At 29.6% G+C, this 14,050-nt stretch overlaps 1 protein-coding gene across 1 annotated transcript; it reads right to left on the reverse strand.

Moving 5' to 3' along the window:
- Positions 1-3,269: 3,269 nt before the first annotated feature.
- On the reverse strand, positions 3,270-4,121 carry LOC133287316 (RING-H2 finger protein ATL3-like). The gene has a single exon (XM_061484887.1). The coding sequence runs from the start codon at positions 4,119-4,121 to the stop codon at positions 3,270-3,272; it is 852 nt and encodes a 283-aa protein (XP_061340871.1).
- Between the last annotated feature and the right edge of the window lie 9,929 nt (positions 4,122-14,050).

Raw genomic sequence — 14,050 nt, forward strand, 5'->3', positions numbered from 1 at the left:
TCCTAGTTTCTTGTTCCAAATTCATTCTTGCATGTCACACTTGTTCCGAAACCTCACTCTTGTATCAATTTTCAAAACATTTTTAAGTAACAAATTATAGAAATGCTTAAATGAAGAGAGTATTGATAAAACAGCAGTAACAAACAAGCCACGATAGAGAGATTTTAGTTATAAGGGTGTTATTTTTTATCTCACTTAATCAGTAAACTAAACAAAAAATTTCCATTTACATTGTCATATGATTCTCACTAATTTCCAAACTCTCTTAATCTATATTGCTTTTTCCTATCATTTTCTTCCTTCATTTTGGGTTCTGATATGGATAAATTTGGATAAACTACCACAAAGGGTTAAAGCCCAGAAACATACAGGCCCGGTGAAAGGCGCAATGTCCCCATCGTACATAAAAATCTAAAAGCGTAATTGTTTCATTGTGCCTAACCGCCTTATATAACTTACAGACTAAGGAAGGATCCTATATCAAACTAAAAACCACCGCGCTATAAATCAATACACGAATGACAACTCCAACTTGCCACTACTCTAATAAGGCAGCCCATCATATAGAAGTATAGCCAGAGAGGCACCAGCTGAGACAAATAAGTCTGCAGCTCAGGAACAACCAATCAGAAGGCGTACTAACTACTAAAGGCGGCATGAGACTTGCTATATAAGCAAGAGGTACACTCTAGGTACATCAATCTAATTTCAAATAAGAACATAATATAAGTCTGACTTTGATACTGACTTGAGCGTTGGAGTGTCATTACAGGGTACCTCCAGCCAGAGCCATCGCGCCAAAGGGAGCTCAACATCAATTAACCCCAAAGCAGATATCATTAGCCCAAAAAGCACTTCACCTAACCCAAAGTCTTCACTCTTCAACTGTATGTGATTTGACACAGTCCATATTGACCCGCCCATATTATACTGGACTGATCAGGTTCTATTCTTTGCTTTAATTTGGATTATTAGTACCGAGGCTAATTGCAAATAAATAACAAAATTAAAATGGTACTATAAAATTCATCTTCTTTTTTAAAAAAAAAACTCAGCCATTCTCCCTTTCTGCTATAAAGAAACCTGTCATATATACCATATAAACACTTTAAACGATTGGCTTAATGTTATTAGTATAGATTTTTTATCATTATAATTTAATTTTATAAATTTAACTATATCAATAATTAATTAATTATATAAAATAAAATTTATTAAGAGGTAAAAACGAGATATTAAATAAAAATGTAAAACCTTTTATACTCTGAATAGATTGATGATTTATAATGAGTTTACATATAATTTACTAAAAAAAGAAAAAATGATAATCGAATTGAAGTGATAACTAATGTTGTCAAACTCGAGTTTCTGCGTAGAAACGGAAAGGGTGGTAGAAACGTAAAACGTAAAAACGACACGAAACATAAAGTTTTTACTTTCTATTACTTAAGGTCAAGATACAAAATTATATATATATATATATATATATATATATATATATATATATGCATGTAAAAAAAATCACATAATAAACCTGTGTGTTGATCCACTTATCTATCTAAAAAGGAAAATTTTTTTTGATAACCAAGTATCAAAATTATAAACAGTGATAACTAACAAGTAACAAGTAATGAATAATCAATCTGCTCTAAATGTTTCATACACTCTGCAGATTTTGGATCATCACTTATCAAGATATAATTCTACTTCTTTCAATGCACACAATGATCCAAAAATATAAAACTATTCTCATAGCATAACTTACAATAAAATTGCAGCTTTATAAGACATAATTATAAAAGACATATATCCAAACAAAAAGATATCAAGATATTGTGTATATGATTTGGAGAAAACGAAAATGGAGTTTTTTTTAATTTCTTTTTTTTTTTTGTAGTTTTTACCGTTTTTACACGAATTTTTATCAAGGAAAGTTTTTACTTGTATTTTAACACTCACCGTTCTAGTAAAAATATAAAAAAGTAAATTTTTACATTTTCACTTTAATTTTTTACAACAACGATGATAATTAACGTGGGCAGAAAGTACAATTCCAATTTATTTTTAAGATGTGCAAAAAATTGAGTCTGCAAATTCCGTCAGACTTGTCATTTGTCCCAATGACACCATAGAAGAATAATTTACTGGTTACCTCGAACGTGATTAAATATTTAACTAATTGAACTTTTACCAATAAACGTATCAATTATGCAGTGATTGAAAAAATTGGATGATTTGAATGCGCATAAGAGTGATATACGTCTTGAAGAACATGACAGATGACAAATACATGTTGATTTTAACACAAATCATTCTTGAGGTTGATGCGCCTACTTGAACGCCCATTATGAGGATACATATTTTTTTCATTAAATTATTAACTTATTTGCTACATCAATTAAATTGGTGAATAATTACAAATTTTGCTTTACATAATTAAGAGGATCAATAGGGGCTAAAAAGGCATTCCGTAGCATTGGCCAAGAAATGGAATGCAAGGAAAAGAGTGTGCACGATTGAGAAAAAAATTGGATTGTGCCTGCCACTGAACCAAACAGAATATTTGTCATAAGGACTTCTTTGTCGGGTATGAATCCCTTGAAACGTTAGTTTACCTGCCATATTGATAGTGAAATGGCTACTTGTTTATTAGCGCTTTTTTTTATATAAATAATAATATATATACCGCAGATGATCTTTCAGCTAGCATAGAATAATGACATTGGTAATTACGTTAATATTAATACAAGAAAGCATTATCTAGCTCCCTCTCTTTCGCCTTCTTTGGTGCTAAAACAGATTAAATGTTTGTTTTCAAATTCTATTCAACTAAACATTAGTTACTGGGTTACTTCAATGCATCTAAATGCAGATTTTTGCTAACAAACTGTGGTGAGACAATTCAATCCCAGATGCCCTTTTCATTTTACATTGGACTATTAGTATTGGGTCAGGCTGATTGCAAATTAAGATCAAAATTAAAACAATAATACTATAAAATTCATCTTCTGTAAAAAGAAACTGGGCCATTCCACCCTTCTACTAAAAAGAAACCTGTCATTTATACAATATAAACACTTAAAGCATTCACTTAATGTGGTTCAAGCACATATATAAATTAAAAAAAAAAGACTGTATAACAAGACATTACATATATTGTAGGCATCCTTAGCCATTATCTACACATAGAAGTCTTGGAAGGGAAATAACATATCTCTCAACAAGAGGACCTCTACTAAAAATAATTAATGAATACCATTAACAAATTTCTAGCTCTGCGCTTGTTCTACATCCATAGAACTAGGACTACAAGGACTTAACTTTTTGTCCCTGCTCAGAAGCCTCTTCAGTGACCTCAGTCTAGCTGTCATTGGTGATTTCATCTCATCTTCATCACACCTACTAGCAGAAGGGGACAAAGAGGACGAATTGAACTCACTTGGTATATCAATCACCAACATTCCATGACATCTACAATTACTACTATCACTGGCTGAAGAAGATGATGATGATGATGATGTAGAGCAAGGTGTTCGATAAGAAGTCCCTTCTTCCAAGGAAACACCAACAGAACTTACTTGGGTCCGGTCTCCCCAAACTAACACATTTGTGGGGAAATTTGAAGACTCTAAGCCACTCATTGTAGCTGAATTTTCTGCCTCGAATGGGTCACTATTAGAGGATTCAGAGTCAACAAGGTTCCTACAAAGAGGGCAAGTAGAATGGGATTGGAACCACATATCTATGCAATCCACATGAAACCCATGATTGCATTTTGGTAAAAGCCTAGCCTTTTCACCTTGAACAATCTCGGAGAGACAAACCGCACATTCCAAACCATCTTTGAAGTCCTCTTGTTGGAACACCAACACTGGCAAGGACCTAAGAACTGCAGGGTCAAGACCAATTCGGTTAGTGCCATAGGTAACTGGATCTTGACCAGGGGCAAAGACAAAGCGGCGGCGGTTGCGTGGTTGAGGAGCAGTGCTTTGCTCAATGCGCCACCTGAGCCATTTTGCGTGGTTGAGGAGTATGAGAACAATAGTAACCACCATGCAGAGGAATATTACAGCTACCACCCTGACATTGCCGGTTATCTCAAATTTATACTTTGCACCCATTGTTTCTTGCTACCTTAGCCTTATTGCTATGGCAATTTCTATAAAAGAGGAATCTTTTGGTTTCAGCTGGAAAATTTAAACACAACCCAGATTCAAAATCACTCTGAAATTTCTGAATTTGCAGAGAAGAAAAAAGAAAGAAAAAGAAATGCTTTTAAAATGGGAAGTGATGCTGCTGAATAAAAGGTTAGAACTTTTTTAAGCGTGGAAGTGAAAATGGGAACAAAGGGTACTTAAGAATGAATGCAAAGGGGGTTTGAGAAATTTGGAACACAAAGAGGTGAGAAAGTTAAAAGGAATAAGAAGTTGAAGGATAACCTCCATTGGACTAGAGACTTGGAGTCAATAGTCAATGACTCAAATCTCAATGGTGACAAAAAATGGAAAATTGAATTTGAATTAATGACTATTTACGTTGCTTTAAAATTTTAACCCCATTTGTTTTCTTTTTCTTAAGTTGCTTCTAAACAGGTCACATGATCATTCTTCGTTTGAAATCATTATCCATACCTTTGTCTTTAGTATTAGAGATGGTGAACAGAGATTTTTCTCCCTTTTTTCCCCTTTGACCCGTCTTCTAACCACAAAAGACTTGGATTGAGATTGCCTAACGTAAAAAACGGGTAGAAAAGGAAACACAAACTAAAGTAAAAAACAATACATTGGATTACCTACAAGTTTCTTGTGGATTGTGCAGGATATTTTGTGGTAAGCACAAGATGTTGTTTTTCTATTCTTTGGTTGGAATCTTGTACTTTTAGAATGTAAGCTACACTTTACCTAATTTGTTGACCTTTAATAATTTCTCATCCAATATATAAAATAATTAATATTATTAATAGGTTTAAAATTTTGTCATGCAGACATCAGAAGTGATCAGAGCTGTAATTGTACGTACTGGTAAATAACTCAAACACAGTAACGGTGTGATAATACACTATGATGACAATGCTGCGGTTGTTATTGACCAAGAGGGAAATCCAAAAGGAACTCGAATTTTTTGTGCAATCGCCCGTGAATTGAGACAGTTAAATTTCATTAAAATAATTTGTAGTGAGATACATTAGAATAGTCTGTAAAATATTTAAGGGCAAATATTTTTTTATCATGCAGGAGATGGATAACTGGATAACTGATCACTAAATGGTCATCTATTTTTATAACGATTAAATTTTTATAATTTTTTTTATAGAATGATAAAAGTTATTTTTCCGATTTAAATTCAAAATTCAAAATTTCAATTCTTTTGTATTAATGATACGTATTTTTTGAAAAAATAATTTTTTTATCTTTGAATTTATAATTTTATATTTTTTTCATACTGGTTATATATATATATATATATATATATTTTAAAAATACTTGTAAGGAAGTTTTTTTTTCTTTTTTTAATTTAGTTTCTTTTAAAGTATAAATATGTTATTTCTTATTTTTTTTCTTTTAAATTATATTTTATCAATTATGCATATATTTTTATAATTCTAAATTATTTTTATTTTTAATCTATAATTTTATATTAAATTTAAATTTATATCATTTTTCTTACGACAGAAACATTAAATGCTGAACTCTTTTATCACCCATTAAGTTCAAAATTCAAATTTAAAAAAACTTGAATTTTAAATATGAAATATTTTCCCACCCGAAATAATAATAATCATTATCAATAAGCTTAACAATTTACCATGCAGAAAGTAGTGATATACATTAAAATAGTCTATAAAATACTTAATGACAAACATCTTTTTACGATGAAAGAGTTAGATAATCACTGATCAGTAAAAGATAATTTAATTTTATAATCATTAAATTTTTATAATTTATTTTTTACAGAAATTTACAGAAAGATAGATGTCATTTTTCTTATTTAATTTTTTTTGTCTTAATTATACATTTTTTAAAATTTTAATTTTTTATCTTTGAATTTATAATTTTATATTTTTTTTATTGTTATACATATATATTCAAAACATTTATATTAATTTTTTTAAACAAAAATCCTTGTACGCAAACCTTTTTTAGTATTATTTGTTAAGTTATATTTTGAATTTATTTTCTCTTAAAGTATAAATATGTTATTTCTCATTTTTTCATTTAAATTACAACTTTAATTTTTTTTATCAACTATGCATATATATTTTTTTAATTTTAAATAGTTTTTTGTTTAATATATAATTTTATATTAAATTTAAATTTAATATATATATATATATATATATATATATATATATTTTCTCCCATTGCAGAAACTTTAAATGCTGAACTCTTTTCCCACCTTTCAAGATCAAAATTCAAATTTAAAAAGTTTAAATTTTGAATATTAAATAATTTTCCATCTAATAGACTTCATAATAAATATTATTAATAGGCTACCTATAAAAATAAAAATTACTAATAGGCTTAGCAATTTTTCATGTAGAAAGTAGTGAGAAACATTAAAATAGTCTATAAAATACTTAATGACAAACATCTTTTTACGATGCAGGTGTTGGATGGTCATTGATAGGGGTGTAAACAGGCTACGCGGGCCTACAGAAGCCTACGAGATAGCCTATATCCGGCCAGACTTGACTGATTACATATATATTTAAAATATTTATGTTAAATATTTTTTTAAAAAAAAATACTTGTACGAATTTTTTCTTTTTTATTTTATTTTGAATTTTTTTTTAGAATTTTTTTTTTTTTGGTTTCTGGAATATTCACTTTTTTTTTATAGGATTTTGGTTTCAAGACTAATTATGATAAATTTATTGGAAGATAAAAAATTTCATATGCCTGTATTATATTTTAGAATTAAAGAACTATCAATTTATCTTCTGGTTCATATTCGCAATATGAGCATGCAAAGCAGAACTATCAATTTAACTATCTATTCGTAATTAATTATTAAAAGTGTAATATTTTAATTTTTTTGTCCTCGTTTCTGAAGATAAAGAGAATCAATTCCACTGTTAACAAAATAAAAAAAATCAAGATTATGATATGACATTATTAATTTTTATTAAAATAATAAAAAAATTATCTTTTGTTTTTTTTTTCTCAAACTCTTCACTTAAGATTTCATCCTTTGTCATTGTCCACCCTTCACCTTGCACCATATCATCTCTTTCATGATCACGTGATCATGAAATTCAAACCCTAAACCTTCATAGAAGAGTTGTGAGAGTTTAATGTGCAAAATAGCATTTGAGTTTCGCCACTCTGGTCGCCTTCATTTTTCATCAAGTCATCGATAGGAAAACAGAAGTGAAAAAAAAAAAACCATGGAGAGAGACGACGATGTTTTTCGTATTATTGTTTTAATAAAATAATTTAAATTGAAATGTCATAATATTCTCTATTTTAATGTTTATCTTTATTTTATTTTTTACCTGTTAATTGATTAACTGACTAATTTTTTACCTGTTAACATTAAGTACTTAATCTCAGATTAAAATGTCAACTTGACTTTATTCGTTTGATTAATTTATTATCAAACATTAATGTTTCATAAATAGTCAATTATTAATAAATAATACTTAAATAAGGAAGGATCTATTTACAAATTACACTAAGTATGACCGGTCATACACTCTTGATTGAAGTATAACCGATCATACTTAGTGTAGTTTGTAAGAGTTTATAAACAAAAAATTTGTAAATATAATATTTTTCTACTTAAATATTCAAAAAGAAAATGGAATTTAAAAATATTAAAATTGGTCTAATGATAAGGGATTTGGGATTTGTGTAATTTGGGTCCTAATTCGAAACCTCGATGCCATCATTGTATAAACAAAAAAATATGAAATTTATGATTTCTTAAAATAAAACAAACTTGAAATATTGAAAACTTTAAGGTCCAAACCAAATCAGTCCAATATCCATCAATTCAACTATGTATATATGTCTGCATGTTTCCGAAAAAAAAAAAAACTCTGTACATATGTCTGTATCTATATCTACATGTGTGTGAGAGAGAGATTAAGGAAATACCTATTACTATATATCTTTTATTTCCTTATTTTTAATTTTATAATTTTTTTTGTTTTAATCAGTTATTATTTTTAGGCTCATCGATAGCAAATTCAACTAGTTTAGAATAAATGTAACGCTAATATTGCTGATTTGTTATGTAAATTAACGAAAGAAGGATTTACCTACAAATGAATTAATTGATATTGAATTATTGGTTTTTTTTTCTGGGCACGTCATTATTTGAAATAACAATTTTATACAACAACGTAATAGCGAGAGAAACATGAATCAAATCAAAAAGTATCGTCATGTGATGGAATATGGGTTATGATTGAGATTATGATCATGCCAATAATGTTGATGAAAATTCAATGAAAAAAAGTTGATAAACAAATCACTCAAATCCCGGTTCTTTAGTTCAAAAGTATATTGTTCGATACTCTGACCTTACCAAAAACTTTGCACATAAAAAAGTCCCAAAAGAAGACTGTACTGGGCATCTTTATTTTCTTATATTTTACCATTACTTCAAATATATTTGTCATATCTGATTATGGAGGTCAAGAATATATGCACATCATTGTCCTAGGGTTGTGCAAAATAATCAAAAAAATTGAATCGAATCATGAACCGAACCGTCTTAAAATAACTGGTTTTTAAAAATCAGTTCATGAATCGAACCGATTTTTAAAGAATCAATTCATGAACCGAATCGATTTTTAAAGAATCAGTTCATGAACCGAATCGATTTTTAGAACCAGTTTAAGAACTGAACCATTTTGAACCGAACCGTTTCCGAACCGAACCGAACTATTTTCAAATCGAACCAAATGGATTTTTATAACTTTATTTTTTAAATATTTAATTTTTTTTCTTTCCAAAAGAGGGTCGATCCGAACCGTTTTCAAAACCGAACCACTTCCAAACCGAACCACTTCCGAAACAAACCATTTAAACCAATTTGGTTCGATTTTTCAAAAATCCGGTTCAATTCGACCCATGCACATCCCTACTCCTATGAGACTATATATAGTGTTGTGATAAAACCGGATTTATCATTAGATAACAAAAAGAGTTTAAAAAGAACTAATTTATCTTAAATTTGATATCATTTAAATTATCATCGTAATTATATACAGGGTTCGCTTTTTCTAAGGTCAATGTAGATAACTTATCTACATTGAGGCGGAAATCAAGGTATTTTTGTAATTATAATTTATTTTAAGGTTTCAATCAGTGTTTTAAAACCCGGCTCGGACCGACCGGATCGACCCGAGACTCGGTGACCCGATGGGTTCCCCGGTCCGAGCGAGTAGTTGGACCGCTTCTGCAGTCAACCTAGATTGGACCGGTTGACCCGGCCGAAACCCGGTGACCCGGGTTAACCCGGTTATTCTTTTTTTTTTTTTGGTAATTTTTTTTTTGTTTATAAGAACTCTTAAATTAAATCATATTCATATTTTAGGATGAATATGATTAAAAAAAGGTAAAAATAATAAGGTATTTTAGATTAGTGCAGTTCGTTTACGTAATTTAGTTGCATCTTATAATGATCTCATGAAGTTAAGTGGTGATAAACACTTGTGGTCTCATGATCTCATCTCAACGGTGAACACTTTTTTTTAGTGTATATTTCATGCATACTATTTGTTATCATGATTTAATTTATCCGTATCATGTCAAGCACAAAAGGTGCATTTAACTTATATTGCAATTTTAATCCAATATTAGGATATGGTCTAGAGCTAGAAGCTTAGTAGTATATAATATTTGCTATCATTGAAATCAATTTATTTTTTGAAGCTCATTGATAGTTTTTTTATGTGAATTTTTATTAATATAAGTAATATTTTTAATATGTGAACAGTAAATCCGGTTGAACCCGGTTGAACCAATGACCCAGTGACCCAGTACCTCGACTGGTTCGATGACTGGTCCAAGTTTAAAACACTGGTTTCAATAGTCTTTTCATTATAATTTTTTAATTTTTACCTAAAACGACGTCCTTTTAAGAGCAAATGTAGATAATTTATCTACATTTGTTGTCTTATATATATATATATATATATATATATATATATATATACTTTTAATATTATATATATCAAAATAAACAATCAATATGAATTAATTATCATACATTGCTTGACTTGTGAAAAGATCCAAACTGAATATTTATATTATGAAACTAATTAAACTTTATGCATGATCTTTAAAATTTTCTGTTTATAGAGTGAGACACGGAAGATGGGTACCATTATACCAGCAATCATGGACATTTTAAACGCGTTTTCTGGACATAATTTGGGGGTTGAATTGGATTAAATAATAATAAAAGTCAAAATATATTCTTGGACAACATGATTCATCTTCCTCATGAAGGCAATTGATGGTATAATTTTAACTTTTGAAATGAGCCGTTAACCTTTTATATTTTCCTTTTCCCCAATTTTCTTCTTTTTAGATTGAAAATGGGTCACCCAAAAATTGAAGTTTTTACTTGTTACCCACAAAAGAATATCTCAATATCATATACTGCGCGAGTTTTAAAAAATTTAGTGGAAACTTTGAAAATAAGTTTTAAAAAATAATAAAAATAAAATAAGTTAAGAATAATGCATGTTGTTTTATGTGAATAAACATAATAAAAAAAAATTAACTCATTATTAAATAAGCATATTCTGATTCAGTATACAGCGGTATATTATTTATGAGCTAAGATATTCTACCTATTTTTTTCATACATGATACACGCCTTACCTATTTATCTCCAATATCGTTAGATCATAATCTCAATTAATTTTCATCATTTTTCTTTCCTCTTAAAAAGAAAAAGATAGGTAAAAGATCTTATCCCATTATTCATACTGATATATTAATTTACACTTCGTACTAGGTAGCTCTTAATTCACATTTTAGTAATTTTATTAATATAAAAAATAGGCAAAATATCTTATCCCATTATTCATACTTACATATTAATTTACACTTCGTACTAGGTAGCTCTTAATTCACATTTTAGTATTTTTATTAAGATAAAAAATAAATAATAAAAGAGAGTGCTTGAAGTGAATTATGACTATATATATAGTGAGGAGTTTAAAATTATTTTAAGAAAATTATAATCATAAAATAAAAAATATCTAATTTAATTATTCTTTTTATATTTATCTTTGAATGAGTAATAAGGTACATTTAAAATTATTTTTATATTACCTTAAATTATTAAATAAATTATTATCTTTAAAAAAAAAAAAACTAGTAACCAAAATATGGAATCCTTTTATAATAGTATGATAGATAAAATGGTCCCTCTGGCATAAATCAACCTGTATGCTTTTCAAGTTTATGTCGACTTTGTAATCATCATGTATACGTCGATCAAAATTTCCAGGGTTATGTAATCATTATTATTTTTGATATTATTTATCAATTTATTAATTATTCAGTTAGTTTAATTCGAGGCAGATAAGATTAAATGAGCAGCAAAGCTCTACTTATCAAATTTTAACACATGTGCAATCATTTTAAGTTTAGAATAATAATAACAAGGCCCAATTATTTTGGACAGAAGTTGACTGGATGTAAGGCCCAATTTTACAGTTGAAAAGTTGAAAGTATTGTCCAAGTTACGGGAGCACCTTCCTCAAATTTTATTTTTCAGTCTTTAATAAGGTGAATTTGAAATCTAGATAATAAGGTGAAAAAAAAGTATTCATCATATATTAAAAACTGATAATAATAAAAATATTATTATTATAATTAGTAAAGGATATATAGAAACGATAGAGTTATTGAAAAATAGAATAGAACCATTATATATTAAGCAGCATGCGTCGGAATTTGTACATGGAGGATGTTTCAGGTTGATTTTGCAACAAACGGAAAGGAGTGTTGATCAGAAGGAACATATATAAGAGTTCCTTTTTCCAAACACATGGTTGCAGTAGGATAAAGTTAAAATACAGGAGTGAGTTAGTAATTAAAGAGTTTAATCAATTTGAAGGATGTCAAAGATTTAAAGCTCTTGAGTGATTTTCCCATCACATAAAAGTGAAACATGACCGAACTCTTTTGGCACAGGTGGTAAGGAGCCTGAATCCCTTAACCAGAGGTCTCGAGTTCAAGTTTTGGAAATGAAAAAAAAGGATTTGGGGAGCCGCCCCCGAAAGGGTCCGACAGTACTCGAGTTGGGATTAATCTTCGGCTACGGCCGGAGGATACCCTTGAGATTATTCAAAAAGTGGAAACCTGAATTCGTGAGACTGATGAAATTCACCATATACAATGTATACTTGTCAAAAATAGTAAATATATTGTGAATTTTCACACCTTGCTTCATTTTATTCTTTTCTTAATGAACTCTGACTTGTAAGTTGTAACCCGTTCCATTTATTGTATGATTGCAAATCTCTCCTCCCCTCCCTTTTGAGGTGAGTAATACATTTTTGTTCAAAATTGAAATGATGATTTGCTCAAATTGCTCCCTAAAATTGGTCTTGAACAGTTGATTATGGTATTAGTATTACCAAGCTTTTGAAGTACAACTCCAAAACCAAAATTTTGTCAAGGTAGATAACAGATGATAAAGCTTTTGAATAAGTTCAATCAAGGTCCATAAGCATGAAAATAACTCCTAACCATGTTGATTTTGGTGAGACATAACGTTGGAGGTAATTTTCCTCCTTAATTAAAGGGGGCGACACGCGGTTCAAGGTGCACATGATTCAAGACAATTTTGATCAAAAATCCTATATCTAGTTTGTTCCCTAATCATCTAGACTTGAAAACTTGTTCTTGAAAACTTGTCCCAAAGTTCATCTATAAGTAGAGAAGAAAGAGAAGTTTTGAAGGATGAAGCAAGCATTTGAGAAAGTTCCTCCTAGAAAAGAGAAATATAGTTCCAACACAAAGGTAAGAGAGAAATTCTTTAAGAGATAAAATTATTGTAAACTATCTTTAACGCGTGAAGTATTTATATGCAAACCTCTAATCTTGCACTAGAGAAATCATTTTTATAAACCTTCTTTTTATAGTGGAAGTTTTCTTTGACCTATTGGTTCCTTGATTTTTACTCTTCACATTGAAGAGTTTTTTCACATCAAATTTTAATTTTGCTTTGTGTTCTATGCGTGTTTTTTTGTACTTCTTTGTTTTTCCCATTCACTTCTCCGATGCAACCTCCTTAATCCAACACATATCTATACTAAATCTCTATATTGAGTTATAACAGATAAAATTTCCTATTTTACCACCTAATTTTCTAAAGCAGGAATAAAAAAATGCATCTAACATCTCCCAAAATAACCAATGCATAATTTTCAAAAGGTCCCAAATCTTATAATAACAAGTTACTTTACGAACTAAAATTTGTACCGAAGAAAATATGTGAAACAAAAGATTCAAAATATTAGCAATTGACATGAATGGGGCTAATCCTGATTTACTATTCTGCATATTACATAAAAAGTGACATACAAGTTTGTGAACATGTAAGTGTCAATCAACCAAGGGGAAACTCTCAGTGAAGCTAGATGGAAGTATCATGTAAAGAAGAGATACCAATAGATCAGAGAAACTCTGTATGAGACAAATAAAAGATTCCTTAAAGCTTTTCACCTGTTTATGTTGTTTGTGGGTGGTATGGTCAATGATATTGTTCCTACAAAGAGGACATGTGGTGTGATTCTTCAACCAAGCACCAATACAATCTGCATGATATCTGTGGTTGCATATTGGCAGTAACCGAACCTTTTCTCCCTTGCAGATTTGGCTTAGACACACTGCACAATCATCACTTTCTGCCTCTTCTGTCTCCTTAACAGCAACACAATAACAATAATGCTTATACAGTTTATGCATAATGTATTTTTTAGATGAGTGAGCCACAACAGCAATGACGGTGAGGAAGATGAGGATGGGGGCCATTGTTGTTCGTTGTTGCTGAAATTCCAAGGGAGGTAGAATTT

This window comes from Gastrolobium bilobum, unplaced genomic scaffold (genome assembly GCF_033153095.1).
Source record: "Gastrolobium bilobum isolate Gb01-03AN ecotype WA unplaced genomic scaffold, APGP_CSIRO_Gbil_v1 utg11002, whole genome shotgun sequence".
Classification (NCBI taxonomy): Eukaryota; Viridiplantae; Streptophyta; class Magnoliopsida; order Fabales; family Fabaceae; genus Gastrolobium; species Gastrolobium bilobum.